This window comes from Phlebotomus papatasi, chromosome 2 (genome assembly GCF_024763615.1).
Source record: "Phlebotomus papatasi isolate M1 chromosome 2, Ppap_2.1, whole genome shotgun sequence".
In the NCBI taxonomy this organism is placed as follows: Eukaryota; Metazoa; Arthropoda; class Insecta; order Diptera; family Psychodidae; genus Phlebotomus; species Phlebotomus papatasi.
The window spans coordinates 23,968,888-23,984,666 of record NC_077223.1 but is presented as its reverse complement, the minus strand read 5'-3'; the positions used below and the strand labels follow the sequence as shown (position 1 = coordinate 23,984,666).

Sequence of the window (15,779 nt, the reverse complement as noted above, 5' to 3'; positions counted from 1 at the left end):
GTACTAGAATATACCGTTACAATTCGAAAAACCTCCGAGCAAAATCGGCAGGTAGGGCAATGATTTGACGGGTTTGGTCTTTCAATTACTTCGAAAAAATAGTCCGACACCGATGGAAATACATTTTGTTGTTCTTTTCTCGCTTCGCGGAAAGTCATGCAAAATTTTTGCTCAAAATGGCGAACGGAAAATACATCCCGTCGAATTTCTTAAAATTGATTCATAATTCGTGTTTTTAGATAGTTACTCTATCTAAATCAAAAGAGTTTGTAATTAATTAATGTATAGAATTTAAATTCAGTGACCGTTAAGACGCGTGTTTGACAAGGGCTCCCCGCACCCCCATGATAGATAATTTTTTTTTCTTTTCAAAAAAAATCATCTATTAATCTGTATGAAAATGAAACTAATTCCAAAATATGAGCAACCTATTTCAAGTATTTATGGTACATTGACTGAATGGGTTAACGTTAACACTCTTTTGCTACTCGAAGTAAAATAATACCAAGTTTGATATTTTGTCACTGGGTTTCCCGCCAATACATTCGTTAAGTTTTTGCCGCCAAAAAAAATTGAACTTCGACATTGAAAATGAACTGCGAAGAAAAAGGTTTTGCGAAAGCAATTTCTTACACTCTTTTGCTACTTGAAGCAAAATGGTATCAATGTCCACTGGGTTTCCCGCCAATACCTTCGTTAAGTTTTTTCCGCCAAAAGAGAATTTCGAAAGCTGAAATAAAATGAATAAAGACTGCAAAAATAATTATTTATTTACTCTCATTTGTTGCTCAAAGCAAAATACTAACAAAATTTGATAATTTACTACTGTTCCCACCAATACCTTCGTTAAGTTTTCACCGCCAAAATTTAAATTTTCTGTACAGTAACGGCCACTCAAAGTGTAAACTTTTTGATTTTACCGCGCAATGCAAGGAAAAATAGCAACTTAAACAACAAAATCCACAAAATAATTCCCAGAATATCTACCAAATACGTATTCTCCTTCATGTCCATGAGTTCTAGAACCTTGCTAACTGATCTAAAGTAGCAGAAAACTTGATGGCAATCGAGATTCTTGCGATCAAATCCATAAATGGCTTGAAAAGACCCCTCAAAGATGTACCTAAAGTAGGTAACGAATGTGAGTGGTTGCAGAAGGGTTGGCAATTCACTGTAGTGTATGAAATATCCACAGAAAACTATCAAAGGAAGTCCAAAGGCTGGCATCATGAAGATGGCCAGTTGTGTGGAGAACTGTGTTCCAATAGTTAGTCCGGAAAAGAGAGCAACAAATGATGTTAGAATGTAAATGTTAGCTAGAAGAAAGAATCTTTCCAATTCCATTGGTTGATTTGTGATGTAGTAGACGGGAATAAGAGTGGCAAAAGTTGAGATCATCAAACATGGAATTTCCGCCAGGATTTTTGAGTAAAAGTATGGTAGGAAACCATACCAATTGTTCAAATATTCCCTGTAAAATATCCTCGATTCCAGCGGATCTGAAAGGCAATGTTACTTAGAGGATCATAGAGTGTAAAATTATTGTGTTTAACTCACAAAGCAATACATAAGGGATGGAATTCCCGAAGTAAATGAACATTATTATGAAGAATAGCAGTGATATGTTAGCTGAAACTTTTGCACCATCATTGCCAATGTTGTAAAAAATTCCTCCAATTAGCAATCCAACAAAGAGGTGAGTAAGGATTTTCAGTTGCGTTACAATCTTTAAGAGAAAAGGATATAAAATTAAATGATCAATAATTTTTAGTGGCAAGTTTTAGCTTACGATTTCCCGCGATATGCAGACAAAAGATCTCTTCAGCAGGATATAAAATTGCTTCCATTGAGATATTGTGTATTTTTCATCATTATAGTTGATGGTTCTTTGTAGATTTGGCAGCATTTTACCTGAAAAAAGTTTTTTTTTATTTAGTATGGATTAGGCTTTTTGCTCAAAATCATCGAATATCTCTACACTGAGAAAAATCCGAAAAAGTTAAAATAACATTCCGGAAATGTTAATTTTACCCTGCATTATTGATCCGAAATCGGTGTAAATATTACTCTTTTTAGGTGTATTAGGGGTTAAATTAACCCTTCTTCATGTTAATTTTACCCTTAAAAAGGTGTAAAATTAACATTAAAAAATGTTGATATATATTTACACGTAAAAAGTGTTAAAGTTACGAGGAAAAAAAGTTAATCGCACCCCCTCTTTTTTTCTCAGTGTAGCTTCTCTAGCCAAAGTTCAGTAACCGCAAATAAATACTTTTGTAGTTCTTATATTTTTGGGTTATTCAGCATCTTTTTGTTGTTCAATTAATATTTAACATTTAATAGCTCTTCAATGGCCTGGAGTTGTATAGTAAAAAACGTGAAACGCTCATAAAAATCATTACGCAAAAGCTAATTATTTTTGTGAGAAAAAAGGTGGGAAAAGCAACTCACTCCGTTCTGAAGATTCTTGATCATCTTCTTGAGAATTAACAGTGATTCTCTGGATAGATTTTTGAATGAGATTATTGAGTTTTCCTGAACGTTCTCCTGTTGCAACTTCTAAAGCAAAATCCGCCCTATTGTAATACTGTGGACATTGATATCCTGCTTCTTGAAATTTTCCCACCATTTCCTCCATAGGTCCACTGTAGATGCACTGCCCATTGGATATCACATAGAGATCATCAAAGAATTCCAAAAGTCTCGATGATGGTTGATGTATCACACAGACAATAGTTCTTCCAGCACGAGCCAAATCCTTTAAATGGGATACGACTTGGACAGCCGAAATACTATCCAAGCCACTTGTTGGCTCATCCAGGAACATCACTGGAGGATTTGTGAGCAATTCCACTCCAATTGATAGTCGCTTGCACTCTCCACCTGATAAATCATCGACTCGTGTGTCTGAATTTTTGTCCAATCCCAAAATATTCAACACATTGAAGACAATCCTCATTTTCTCTTTTTTTGTACACATCGCTGGAAGTTTGAGATCTGCGGCTATCTTGAGAGTCTCTAGAGTGGTGAGTTTGCCATGAAGAGCAAATTCTTGTAGAATATAGCATGATTTTTTCCTAAATTCATTAACGCCAAAAACTCGTCCGTTGATAAGAATTTCGCCATCATCAAATGTTGTTCTGGAAAAACCAAAAACCATTAAATTCTCATCATTTACATTTCAGGTTTCTTTTGGAACTTTTTTACTTGAAGCCAGAAATAATATTTAATAGTGAACTTTTTCCTGCACCAGAAGGTCCTAGAATTGCACAAAGTCTTCCAGAAGTAAATTTTCCAGATAGTCCTTTCAGAATATCCACTTTGCCACCTAAAAAAAAACATCCACTCAAATAAATAATTGACTGAAGAACTGAGAGTAACTATTTTACTTCTTTTCCGTGAACACACTGAATAGCATATATTATAAAATTCCAGGTTTATTTTTTCACTTTCACTTACAACATTGCCATTATCTGCACTCATGTTGTATTCTGAAATCCGTGGCTTCCCATTGAGAGTCTCTCAGCTCACTAAATCGTCAAATTTATTCAGTATCATTGTCAGACCGCTAAAGCTACAAGAGAATAAAAAAAATAAATACGAGAGAGAGAAAATGAAAAAAAGTATGACTAAACCACGCTTACGAATACATTGTGCGGCTTCACAGACGCGACTGATATTACTTTCGAATTACCTAACAACATACCTTCGATAGGGCACCAATAACAAAATTATTATTGTTTTTTTTTTTATTAAGTTCCTCACTTATGCGCTAATAAAGCGATGTGAGTAACTCATATGAAACACTCAGAGCAGAAGTCGCCCTCTTTGTATGCATTTCCCTAATAAAACAGTCAACTTCTGCTGTGAGCGTCGATAAGAAAATGAGGGAAGAGAGGTGTGATTGATAAGATTATTGCTACCAATTAAGACGCTCAGATCAAAATATGCCAAATACGCCAAATATATACAGTGGGACCTCGATAGAGTCAACTAATTACCATTTCCAGGCCTGTTGACTGAATTGCAAAATTATAAATAAAGTTTTTCACAATCTCTTCAAATATTCTAAAGCTCCTGACGATTTTTGCACGTGAATTACACAAAAGAAAGGAAAAAGAAAGAATGATTATTTCGCTTTTGAAATTCACAGCGTGTCTCACTGCGAATACCGCAAATGCAAATACCTGCAAAAATTTGCTAATACTTCTTGTGATACTCATAAGAAATGAAAAAAGTGATTTATACAAAACATATTAATGCTGTTTTATGAATTTATAAAGACAAAATTAAATTATCTCTGTGGCATTGAGTTAAGAGTTGAATGGTTAATCTATTAAACAAATCGATTTAATGTTGTCCTGTTCCCGAATTTATCACGAAAATTTGTCATATGACATTGTCATATAATTACAGAATTCCCCTACAGGAGCAAGATATTTTCCTTCTAGATTTCACAAAGAAAAACAATGTCTCAACTGTCCCAACTGGATTGTTGGCACGAAAACACTTACATCTTTTCCCTTGCCGACAATAGGGTCATATTATATGACCCGGAAAATTCTATGGGAAAATTGAGAGTAGTTTATTATATCAAAATATGCAATATACAATCTTGGGATATTCTATTTTGTGTTTCTAAAGAACTTTTTGCTGAAAAAATAAATGAATATAGAAAATTTTGAAAAAGAAAAGTCATTTCACAAAGTTCGAAATTCGTGATTTTTGATCTCAAATATTTTCTTTTCCTGAATATCTGGAGTCTTAAGAAAATTAGCCAACATCCTTCTATTATGATGCCGTGCACAAACAGGTAGATTTCAATTAATGTAAATAGTCAAAAAAAACTTTTTTTCCCCAGCCTAATGACGTGAAAGAGATAAGGGGAACTTAATAATAAGGTAAGATCTCTGAAGTGCTGAATTAGTTGTTGCACTCGTACTTTTGGACTCTTGTAGACTTTACAGCACATTTTCAATAATTACAAATGACAATACATTTTTTTAGATACTCTATTTTCCAAAAGTAGCTTCACTGAGGACAATTCAAAATATATTGATACCCCTTCGTAAAACGCAGATAATATTAAAAAAAAAACAAGAATAATCTGGTGCTAGAAATTCAAAGAAAAATGCTAAAAATATGTGTAAAAATAAGTTTCGTTAAATTTTTTAACGAAAGTTTTTTTCTAATAAAACATTTTATATTATAAATTTTTTTGAAGCGTATTTTTGCGCAAACAATTACTAGGTTGAAGAATACATATTATTCAAAATACATTTTTTTTTAAATTTTTGCGAATTTTAATCGTTTTTGCTTTATTTTTTAATGTCAAATGTGGTTATTGTAAGAATCATGAAATTGTGGAAGTATTGCAACATTTTCGAGAGTGTTGCGAATTTTCGGAAGTGTGAAGGCCTCTTCTATACAAATTGTGGAAGTGGCTGGAAGTGATGTACACATTTTCACCCAAATATCTCCCCCTTGTATCTTACTCTTATCGTCCTTATCGTTTTGAGTTAAAAGCCGTTACTTTCGTTGAGTTTCAAAATGATAGACCAATTTTTCGCCCCATTTCGCCGCCTTATCAGTCTGACAGTGTGTGTGCCGTCAGCACGTGTTTTTCTGTAAATATTTTCATTTTTTTCCTCATTTTCACGGTTCACTCTGTGCTTTAAACATTCCTGGACAATGCCTCTGAACATGGACGGACGACTAAGGGAGCTGGCAGTGAAATTGCACGAAATAGACGCTGTGAAATTCGGTGAATTTAAAATGAAATCCGGCATCATGTCACCTGTTTACTTTGATTTGAGGGTGATTGTGAGCTATCCGGGAGTTTTGGTGAGGAAAATTTTCTGATAAATCTAGTTATTCCTGGAAAATCTAAAAGTGATTATGTTTTTTTCTTCTTTTTATTGAATTCAGAGTTCTGTGGCTAATTTACTGATTGAGGTTATTGAGGCAAATCAGCTGAATTCCAAGTACGTCTGTGGAGTTCCTTATACGGCCCTTCCTATTGCCACTTTGGTCTCGGTGGAATCTAGCCTTCCCATGTTGATGCGCAGGAAGGAGAAGAAGGATTATGGGACAAAAAAACTCATCGAGGGACATTTCAAGTGCCAAGAAAATTGCCTTATTGTCGAGGATATTATAACATCTGGAGGCAGTGTTTTGGAAACAGCCAATGATCTCCGGAATGATGGGCTTGTCGTGACAACAGCTCTCGTGATCATTGACCGAGAGCAGAATGGAAAGAAACGGCTGGCAGAGAAGGGGATTGAAAGCTTTTCTCTCTACACAATGTCTTCCTTTTTGGAATTTCTGCAGAAAGCCGGGAAGATTTCTGCGGAGACTGTGGAGTCTGTCCGGAAATATGTCGAGGAGAATAAGTTTCCGACATCTGGGGATTCTGCAGTAGTCACTATGGATCGCTTGAGGATGCCTTTTGCTGAGAGAGCATCTCTGGCTAAGAATCCCGTGGCCAGGGAACTTTTTCACTTGATGGAGGCTAAAAGATCGAATCTCTGCCTGGCAGCAGATCTCACAAAGGCCACTGACATCCTCAATCTTGCCGCTGAAGTTGGTCCTTACATCTGCGTCTTGAAACTCCATGCGGATATAATTTCTGACTTCTCTAAGGACTTCATATCATCCCTTCAGCAACTTGCTGAGAAGCATAGATTCCTCCTGTTTGAAGACCGGAAATTTGCTGACATTGGAAGTGTCGTGGTGAGTCAATATCGCGATGGGATCTATGAAGTGTCTTCCTGGGCTGATCTGGTCACTGCACATGTTCTACCTGGCCGTGGAATCCTTCAGGGTATCAGGAAAGTCATGGAAACCTCAGGAACGAAGCGTGGGATGTTTGTTGTGGCTGAACTGAGCTCAGCAGGAAACCTAACCACACCATCCTATGCCCAGGAAGCTGTCAAACTTATTGAAGGCTCTGAAGATGCTGTCACAGGATTTGTGTGCCAAGATGGAGGCCTCCTGAAAAATCTTCCAGGCGCTATTCATCTGATTCCTGGAGTTAAAATTGAGGGATCAGGTGATTCTCTTGGGCAGCAGTACAACACTCCGGCAAAGGCCATTGGAGTCTGTGGGGGCGATATTGCGGTTGTTGGGAGGGGAATATACGAAGCTAAAGATGTTGTCCTGGCAGCTGAAACTTACAGAAATACTTTGTGGGACGTCTACTCCAAAAGGATTGAATGAAAAACCCTAACATTCCACTTTCCATTCCTTGCCGGACATCCAAAGTTCCGGCTGTATCTTCCATTATCAATAAATACCCTCGAGGAGGTGAATAAAAACCGTAAAAAAAACCAAGTAAAATTTTTTAAATTCCTTTTTGCGATCCATGTAGATATTCAAGCTAAAATATTTTTATCTGTTATTATTGTAACAGATAAATCAGTTTGAAAAGCCAGTGATAAGCCTAGATCAGCTTATAGAGGTGTGATTCCTTCGTTGCAAATTCGGATTGTGGCAAACTTGAACGATATATTTATACATAAATAATGCAAATTTCGTTTAAATTGTATATAACTTATCGTTATTAATGAGGAAAATTGGATGGAAATGCATAACAGTGTCTGAAAATCTTTAAAGTCGATTATCTCGAAAACTATGAGAGATAGAGGCCTTAAACTTTACGTCCATGTAGAGCCTCTTTCAGGCTTGATATGTGCAAAATTTCACTTGAAAATTAAGAAAATTTGATGAGAAATGCATAAAAGTGTCTGAAAATCTTCAAAGTAGTTTGTCTCGGAAACTATGAGAGATAGAGGCCTCAAACTTTACATTCATTGAGAGCCTCTGTCAGCGACCCGAGAAAATCGCGCCCCGCGAAAATCCGCGAAAAATTCGCGCCCCGCAAAAATCAGGGAAAAAATTCGCGCCCCGCGAAAATCATCGAAAAAATTTGTGCCCCGCGAAAATTCGCGAAAAAATACGCGCCCCGCGAATATCCGTGAAAAAATTCGCGCCCCGCGAAAATCATCGAAAAAATTCGTGCTCCGCGAAAAGTCGCGAAAAAATACGCGCCGCGCGAAACTCCGCGAGTGTCCGCGAAAAAATTTGTGCCCAGCGAAAATCCGTGAAAAAAATCGCGCCACGTGAAAATTAGCGAAACAATTCGCGCCCCGCAAAAATCAGTGAAAAAATTCGCGCCCCGCGAAAATCATCGAAAAAATTTGTGCCCCGCGAAAATTCGCGATAAATTACACGCCCCGCGAGAAAATTCGCGCTCCGCGAAAATTCGCGAAAAATTACGCGCCCCGCGAAACTCCGCGAAAATTCGCGCCCCGTGAAAGTTAGCGAAACAATTCGCGCCCCGCGAGAATCCGCGAAAAATTCGCGCCCCGCAAAAATCAGTGAAAAAATTCACGATCCGCGAAAATCCGCGAAAAAATACACGCCTCGCGAAAATCCGCGAAAAATTACACGCCCCGGCGAAAATCCGCGAGAAAATTCGCGCCTCGCGAAGATCCGCGAAAGACATCGCGGATCGTGAATTGTATATGGCACCTTTCAAATCTTCGGATATAGACTCACCATATAGAGAGGGAGAGAGAGAGAGAAAGGGAGAGTGAGAGAGTGCTATATATATGGGGAAAGCTTGTCCGACGCCGCTTCTCCCGCTTTTTTTCCCGCCTGACGCTAATAGCAAATTTTCTTAAAATTGAAATCTTTAAAGTGAAATATCTCGAGAACCGTTCGACGAATGTCTTAGTTTTTTTTTTAAATTGGTCTAAATTTTCTGGGCTACAACATAAACATAAAAAATTCAAAATCGCATGCTTAGATTTCGAGATAAACAACAAAACGTGATTTTTAACCGGTTTAGAACCGGTTTTTCAAAAAACTAATAGCACAGAAATCGTCGTACGCGCGCGTAGATTAAAAAAAATTATGAAGATATCTCTCCAATCCAGAAATATTCCGTACTACGGACGGCCGGACGGCCGGCCGGACCCGAAATTGTCGGCTTATGATTTTCGGCATCAGGGATGTTCAAAACATATTCCCTGTGAATTTCAGCTCGATCGGAGCACTTTAAGAAAATCCGAGGATTACAATAGGTGTGATTAGAAGGAATCACACCTAAAAATTTGCGTTTGTCCAACAAATTCACAGCTGAAGCTTCAATTTAAGGTTTATTGTGTGAAATTTTGCCAATTTTGAGAAGTGCCAGAGCTGTACTTGTTCCCAATTCTCCAGCTAGACTCTTCTGGCCCTTTTCAATGTGATCCTGACAAGCTTCGACAATTAACTTGAGAATTTTCACCTCATGGCGAATCTCCTCGAGTTGCTGCTCCAACTTTAGTCCTTTCACACTGCGATTTCTGCCATGACGAGCAAATAGAAGCTTATGCAGATGCCTGATGGACTCCTGAATTCTCTGACTCTCAAAATTCTCTCCAGATATAAAATCCTTTGTGGTCTTGAGAACTTTCTCCCACCTCAGAGAATCTGTCTTGAGTTTCAAGCACTTCTGCTCAAGTTCAGACAAACGATTGATGTACCCGAGGATTGTGGCAGCAGAATCCCCAGCAATTGTTACCAAACTCTTCTTTAGGACCTCGATTTCCTGCAATTTTTCCCGTTCAATTGTCGAAATCTCACGCTGAGCATGGAAAAAAGCATCACAGAAGGACATTAGATCATCCGGAGAGGCAAACTGGGTGGAATTTTCAGCTGCAAGTTCCACAGCTTTTTCAAAGGGCTTCAATTCTTCCACTTTCCCCTCGAGCTCTTTCTTGAAATCCCTCATTTCGGCTATTTTTGCAGTTAAGAGTTCAATTTCTCTGCTGTATCTCTTCTGTTTCCTCAATTCTTCAGCTTCCTGCCGCTCAGCCACAATCTCCCGCTCTTGGCAGGCTCTGAGGAAGTCATTGAGTACGAGGCATTTATTCCTAGTTGCTTCCTGATCCCCATAAACCTTTTCAAGGCGTGCACTGTTGAGATTTCTCTGTTTCTTGGCACTTTTTCTCATGTCATCTTGCTGGCGTTTCACCTAAAAGATTTATTTCAAAGAGCTACTATAGTTAGGACATCTGAAGAATAATTGAAAAAAGTAGAAAATAAAAATAAAAAAATAAAATAAAATATAAATAAATATAATATAATAAAATTAAAACAATATTATCGCAATTAATTTAAGCCACGCCCCTCTTAAGGCCAATAGCCAATTGGTGTTTTTGAATTTTTATCATCTAATAGAGAACAATATAAGATCCAAAATGACAAACCATTTTTCTTTTAAATCTTGAGCAAGAAATAAAAATATTTTCTGACTAAAAATAAGCCACACCCCTTTACAACATTTAAATTAAAATTGGAAATTAAAATCATAAACTTGCAATAATATTTCATAACTTCCACACAAATTAGAATTCCGAATGGGCGTCATTGCCCCATATACTTTTTTCGGGGCGAAAATCCCAGTAATATTGGCTTGATTGCAACTTTTACACTTAAACCCTATACTTCGGGAGGGCAACGCGTATGTGTTGAAATGACAATACAGTAGACTCTCGCTCAATCGGCTCTTTTTCAGTCGGACGAAACATTTTGTATTTTATCATGATTCTTTATAATTGAGCGCTTTTTGTGGAATTTACAATGGCTTTGACGACCAAATCTCTCGATAATTTAGATAATATTTTGCCCCATATGCCCGATTGGGCAGACGCTACTGAGGTGGAGGTTCCGTTACCCAAACTCGTAACAATAGTTTTCATAAACCTAAGATTAAGATTTGTCTATAGGTCAGCTTATCTTTTATCGTTTCCGCTGCATTCAGTGGGGGAATTCTGCAACTATATGACAATGTCATATAGTAAATTTCGTGATAAATTTTAGAGCAGGACAACATTAAAGCCTAGGGAGCATTGATTGGCCATTGCAAAGAGCTCTATGAAACCCGTGGTAACTTATGTTTATCTGATTTTGAATTAATTTTTTCGGATTTACCACACATCTTTAAATTTGTTATATTATGACATTGTCATACTGTTACAGAATTTCTATACAGGTCACCTAATTAGGCTTATTTATGCACTACCCATTCCTCCACTCTGTTTTAAACTCCAGGTCTATATTTCGGCTTACTGTGTGCCTGAATTATACACACAGTGCCGCTTCTATATTATGGCTACGACAGACCAGCCTTGGATTAATTGCAATAAATTTGTGTTGAACAAAAACCTAACTTTCTCTTCGAAGGTATAATTGTCAATCATTCAGATGAGTTATTTTGATTTTTATGTTCCATATGAAGCAAGTTTTACAGGGGCGTGGCTTTATTTTTCATAGGAGGGGCTATTTGTAGGGTTTGTATTGTATGTCTTCTTATAGTATTGTTGCGAACCTGCTTTGAGGCATGCCCTGTCTAGGGGATGCTGCACGGAGCTCTTTAGGGGTTGAGTGCCGTGCATTATTGAATTTTGCAGTTACCCCTATAATTCATGTGAGCAACTTATACTCGCAATGAAGTAAGGCGAGTACTATGTGCTTTCATGGTTAAGTTTGAGCTTGGGTTTATCATCCGCGCTCAAGTAAGCGAGAACATTGCTGCAGCTATCCTGCTTGCGCAATTGTCTCTCCACTCTAGAGCGCGAATTCCCTCCTCTGTACGCTTTTAAACTGCACGAGATTCCGTGTTATTTCACGTGAAATAGTGAAGTAAATAAAGTGTTGTTGAATTTAACTCTCTGGCCTTTGTTTTTCCTCCCTGTCGTTGTGGACTCTGGTCAAATCCGCAACAGTATGTTATATGCATCGTATAAAGATCAAACAGATTAACCGTTCCTAATTTTAAAATAATGAAAGATTATTTTAGCCAAAGTACAGACAGACTCTCACTACTTCAGCTCTTTTAACCCTTTAAGGACGATTGGAACACCGGTGTCCCATCAAGAAAATAATTTTTCCTGACTACATAAAGTTATTTTTTCCTTATGTTTGTACGTAATTGCAAAATAGAAGGTTGAAGGAATCTAGGATATTTTTTGGAAGTCTCCAGCTATTTGCTATATGATAAATATTTAAGCTAAAAAGTGACGAATTTTTAAATTCTCATAATGAAAATTAATTTTAAATATTTTTTATACTTCCAATTTTTTTTAAGCAAAACCGTTTTGAGAAAAGAAACTACAATACTCAAGCATAATATTTTTTATGAGATTGAAAATTATCATTCATTAGGGTATACTGGGGCAAAAAGTCACAAATCGAAAAATTCAAAATTCAATATCTTCCAAGGTAAAAAAGATAGAGATTCAAATTTTTTTCTAAAGATAGTCTCCATAGACCTTCTTCAATGTCGTAGGTTTCTTAGAATTTGAACAAGGAATTTAGAAAATAAAAAATATCAAAATTTTTAGCCCTATTTTTGAAATATTTTCCTTGCAGAAGATAACAATTATTACCTACTTATTTTCCAAAATTGATGCAATGGTGAATATTTTCTAAATAATTTGGATTTTCTGAATACGAATCCGCTATCTATTTTAGAATTTTACAAAATTTCTTTTCTACTGTAGTCTACTGTAATTTACTATTTACTTATAATTTACTGTACAAGTCTACTGTGTTTTTATTTAATTGTTACTTGCGTTACTGTGTTATCACACTTGCACATTAAAATTTTAATATGATTCACATTAATTGTCGCTGGTGAGAGTCCAAATGTGTAATTTGTGTGTTTGAATCATTTTATATTCAAAATTTGATCTATTTGTTAATAAAAAGGTAGACTTGGTCCGCAAAATTTGATATAAATTGATTTATAGCATTAATGTGAAAAATTAATACGATTTTCTCTTTATTTTTTTAATGTGAAAAATATTTATGCTTTAGCTAAATTTAAACTTATTTTTGCAGGCCAAGTCCACTTCTTTATCAATAAATAGAAAAAAAAAACCCTAAATATTAAGTGACTCAACGACACAAATAACATATTTGGACGCTCACAAACGACAATTAATGTGAATCGCATTAAAATTTTAATGTGCAAGTGTGATAACGCCGTTACTGGCCCTACTTACTCCTACTCATAAATAATACAGCAGGCTAATTTAGGTATTCTTTGGTGATTTTTATGGCCTCTACACACTAGAGAAATTTATGTCCATATTGAAGAATTTTTCCTAAAATTTGCTCCCTAGAATTTGCTTCAATATGAACATAAATTTCTCTAGTGTGTAGAGGCCATTACTTAGAGAAATATTGTAAAAAAAAACTCCGAGTAACCTAAGTAAGATTTCACAAAGTCCGATAAACTGGAATTCCTTGCATGAAATGTAATTTCTTTTAAAGGGCGTGACCTAAAATAAATTTTCTCAATAGTTTATTCAGAATGGGTCTGTAAATGGGGTAATTCGGAATCATTTTTAATTTTGAATTTTGAATTTTAAGAGATTCGCATTGCTTTACATGAGCGAAAGAAAAAAAAACACGAAAATGTGCTCTTGAATGTGCACGCTTCAATTTGTCAATCTGAAACAGTGCAGAAATCTCAAAATTATATATCAGAAATTGTTCCGAAATATCTCATTTTACTCTATTTTATAAAAAATAGATATCTGTTTTGAAACTTGTTAAATATTAACAGAATTTTCTTTTACTTCATTAAATATTTAATAGTGAATCGTAACCCTCTTTTCTCAAGGCATAAAAAGCATTACTCTTTCTGGCCTGAACGTTTATTCTTTTTTTTTATGAATGTAAAAAAAAATTTGCAGCTTAATGCACGAGCAATTACCTCAACAGCTACGTCTTCCACGTGGAAATTCTTTAGCTTGAGGGATTCCTCCAAATCCGTCCATTTGTGGGAGTATCTGGAGAATGAAATTCCAACAATTCAGAGGTCTTTTTGCCTTTTCATTTACTACTTTATTAATTCTGAACAACTCACATAAACTTGCCTGGTTCTGGTTTTGAATGCACTTTGTGGAGCACTACATTGGACACAGAGATATTTGAGGGGGCCACAATTGGGGGCAGAGCCCTCTTCGATTTCCCATCGTAATCAGACATTTTACGAAGGATTGTTTTACTGGTTCCCTTGGTGATTATTTAATTAAAGAAAAGCAGGCATTTTTTTAATACAAAAAGCTTTATTTTACGATTGAAGGCTAGGAAAATAAAAAAAAGGATGCGATTTCCAGTGAGGATTTACAGGTAGATCCTCCGTAAATCCGTTGGGGAGGTGATCATGTTGCACTGCGGGCAGAGTTTCCGGGCTCCAAGGGTTCTCAGCCAGCATTCTTCGCAGTGAACGTGCCAGCAGGAAATGGACACGACGGGAACCTTGAATTCATCCAGACAAATGAGACACTTGCATTTGTTCCTGCTGCCTCCTTCAAATTCCAGAATCTTCTGCTTCAGTGCCTCAATTGTGATTCCTTGGGGTTTCTCTGGATCCTGTGGTTCTTCCTCTGTGCCTGGATTGGGACTCTTTTCGGCTTCTGGAGGTTCAGGAGTGACCATCCTGGAGGATGATCCGATAACCAGGCGCCTGAGGTATTCTCCGTTCTCTTCCTGGGCCAGCAGAGTAGAAGGAGGTGGAATGACGTCCTTTTCTGAATACTGAGAAGGTCCGTAGATTTGAGTATCATCTCCATCGACATTTAGGTCTTCATCCTCATCATCTGGACTCTCCTTGGACACCACTGTGCCCACGCCTGCAGCACCCAGACCACCTTCAAGGAGACTCGATGCCCGGATCCTGGTCTGACCGGCAAATTCGTACTCCTCAAAGTACTCACCATCGATATCAATACTATCGTCGTCACTGGAGTTACTTCCGGTCACTGAATTCCTACCCTGACGATTCCTCTTGAGGCACGCCTCCACGTGAACGTTGATGTCTTCGGTTCCGGGAATGGACTTGTCACAGATTGGACAAAGGTGCTCCAGCTTCCGTTTCTTGGACTTGAGCTGCAAAAAAAATGTCCTCTATAAACTTCCATTCAGAGTAAACAAAGAATAATCACCTGGGTCACCTGGGCTTACCTTCAGTCTGGTCTGTCGGTTGCTCTTGATTTTTTGGTAGGTGCCCCAGGCGGAGTCTGATGTGGAATTGGTTCCAGGAGATGAGCTTCCGGCACTGGGTGGTTGAGAATTTGAGGAGGAACTGGAGGTACTAGCTATACATGTGTGATTCTGCTGAGCAGAAGACTTCCTGCTCCGCTGACTGGATAATTTGTCCAGCCTATCGACTTCAAGGGCAAAGTGTTGGTCAATTTCATTTGGTCTAACAGTACAGCTGCAGATGGGACAGCAAAGTGGCTCAGACATTCGCTTCCTCACCCTAAAACCACGTCCCTCCTCAGTTCCCGAATTGCTAGAGCATCCACTTCCGTCCACATCGGGCTTTTCTGTTTTTGTCAGAGCCTTTACTTCGAAGGACATTTTGTTGATCCTCTTGACTAAAAAGGCCACTCTATAGAAGTAGTTTCCAAAGATATAGCATCCTGGGGTTGATATTTCAGATGAAAATATCCATTTACATACCGCTTTGTTGTAAGATAATTCGGATTTAAAATTGATACACAAATCTTGAGGTGTTTTGAGGCGACTTTTTCACAGCAACTTTGACAGATCTCGTCGAAGGGGAAATTTTAGTACTCCCAGTGGGAGAAATGCATGACCCGGCAGGAACCATAAAAGTTCTAATTCGTCACTTCTCACCCAATGCTGTATCTTGCACCCGATATTTTATTGTTTTTATATTTTTTTTTTAAATTTATACCTATATTTTCAAAAAA

At 37.3% G+C, this 15,779-nt stretch overlaps 4 protein-coding genes across 4 annotated transcripts; 1 reads left to right on the top strand and 3 right to left on the bottom strand.

The window, feature by feature from the left end:
• Positions 1-749: 749 nt before the first annotated feature.
• Positions 750-3,848, bottom strand: LOC129803177 (ATP-binding cassette sub-family G member 4-like). Its single transcript, XM_055849549.1, has 6 exons — positions 3,390-3,848; positions 3,208-3,328; positions 2,452-3,140; positions 1,790-1,911; positions 1,558-1,726; positions 750-1,499 (listed from the first exon to the last, which is right to left on the bottom strand). Exons 1-6 carry the CDS (start codon positions 3,481-3,483, stop codon positions 895-897), a joined length of 1,800 nt encoding a protein of 599 aa, XP_055705524.1. The 5' UTR covers positions 3,484-3,848; the 3' UTR covers positions 750-894.
• Positions 3,849-5,579: 1,731 nt separating this feature from the next.
• LOC129803176 (uridine 5'-monophosphate synthase) lies at positions 5,580-7,332 on the top strand. The gene is made up of 2 exons (XM_055849548.1): positions 5,580-5,844; positions 5,929-7,332. The coding sequence occupies exons 1-2, from the start codon at positions 5,692-5,694 to the stop codon at positions 7,216-7,218; spliced, it is 1,443 nt and encodes a 480-aa protein (XP_055705523.1). The 5' UTR covers positions 5,580-5,691; the 3' UTR covers positions 7,219-7,332.
• Positions 7,333-9,109: 1,777 nt separating this feature from the next.
• LOC129800286 (cilia- and flagella-associated protein 73) lies at positions 9,110-14,046 on the bottom strand. The gene is made up of 3 exons (XM_055844564.1): positions 13,925-14,046; positions 13,772-13,847; positions 9,110-10,021 (listed from the first exon to the last, which is right to left on the bottom strand). The coding sequence occupies exons 1-3, from the start codon at positions 14,044-14,046 to the stop codon at positions 9,155-9,157; spliced, it is 1,065 nt and encodes a 354-aa protein (XP_055700539.1). The 3' UTR covers positions 9,110-9,154.
• Positions 14,047-14,106: 60 nt separating this feature from the next.
• LOC129803175 (E3 ubiquitin-protein ligase RNF220) lies at positions 14,107-15,628 on the bottom strand. Its single transcript, XM_055849547.1, has 3 exons — positions 15,526-15,628; positions 15,025-15,454; positions 14,107-14,949 (listed from the first exon to the last, which is right to left on the bottom strand). Exons 2-3 carry the CDS (start codon positions 15,421-15,423, stop codon positions 14,185-14,187), a joined length of 1,164 nt encoding a protein of 387 aa, XP_055705522.1. The 5' UTR covers positions 15,424-15,454; positions 15,526-15,628; the 3' UTR covers positions 14,107-14,184.
• Positions 15,629-15,779: the final 151 nt, after the last annotated feature.

Excerpts from the sequence above, each read along its gene's own strand:
- LOC129803177 (XM_055849549.1), bottom strand. The coding sequence starts at position 3,483 with ATGAGTGCAGATAATGGCAATGTTGTAAGTGAAAGTGAAAAAATAAAC. Across the intron at positions 3,329-3,389 it reads AGTGTGTTCACGGAAAAGAA|GTGGCAAAGTGGATATTCTG; the intron begins GTAAAATAGTTA and ends GTTTTTTTTTAG. Across the intron at positions 1,500-1,557 it reads CATCCCTTATGTATTGCTTT|ATCCGCTGGAATCGAGGATA; the intron begins GTGAGTTAAACA and ends ATTGCCTTTCAG.
- LOC129803176 (XM_055849548.1), top strand. The coding sequence starts at position 5,692 with ATGCCTCTGAACATGGACGGACGACTAAGGGAGCTGGCAGTGAAATTG. Across the intron at positions 5,845-5,928 it reads TGAGCTATCCGGGAGTTTTG|AGTTCTGTGGCTAATTTACT; the intron begins GTGAGGAAAATT and ends TATTGAATTCAG.
- LOC129800286 (XM_055844564.1), bottom strand. The coding sequence starts at position 14,046 with ATGTCTGATTACGATGGGAAATCGAAGAGGGCTCTGCCCCCAATTGTG. Across the intron at positions 13,848-13,924 it reads CCAGAACCAGGCAAGTTTAT|ATACTCCCACAAATGGACGG; the intron begins GTGAGTTGTTCA and ends TTCATTCTCCAG. Across the intron at positions 10,022-13,771 it reads TGGAAGACGTAGCTGTTGAG|GTGAAACGCCAGCAAGATGA; the intron begins GTAATTGCTCGT and ends TAAATCTTTTAG.
- LOC129803175 (XM_055849547.1), bottom strand. The coding sequence starts at position 15,423 with ATGTCCTTCGAAGTAAAGGCTCTGACAAAAACAGAAAAGCCCGATGTG. Across the intron at positions 14,950-15,024 it reads ACCGACAGACCAGACTGAAG|CTCAAGTCCAAGAAACGGAA; the intron begins GTAAGCCCAGGT and ends TTTTTTTTGCAG.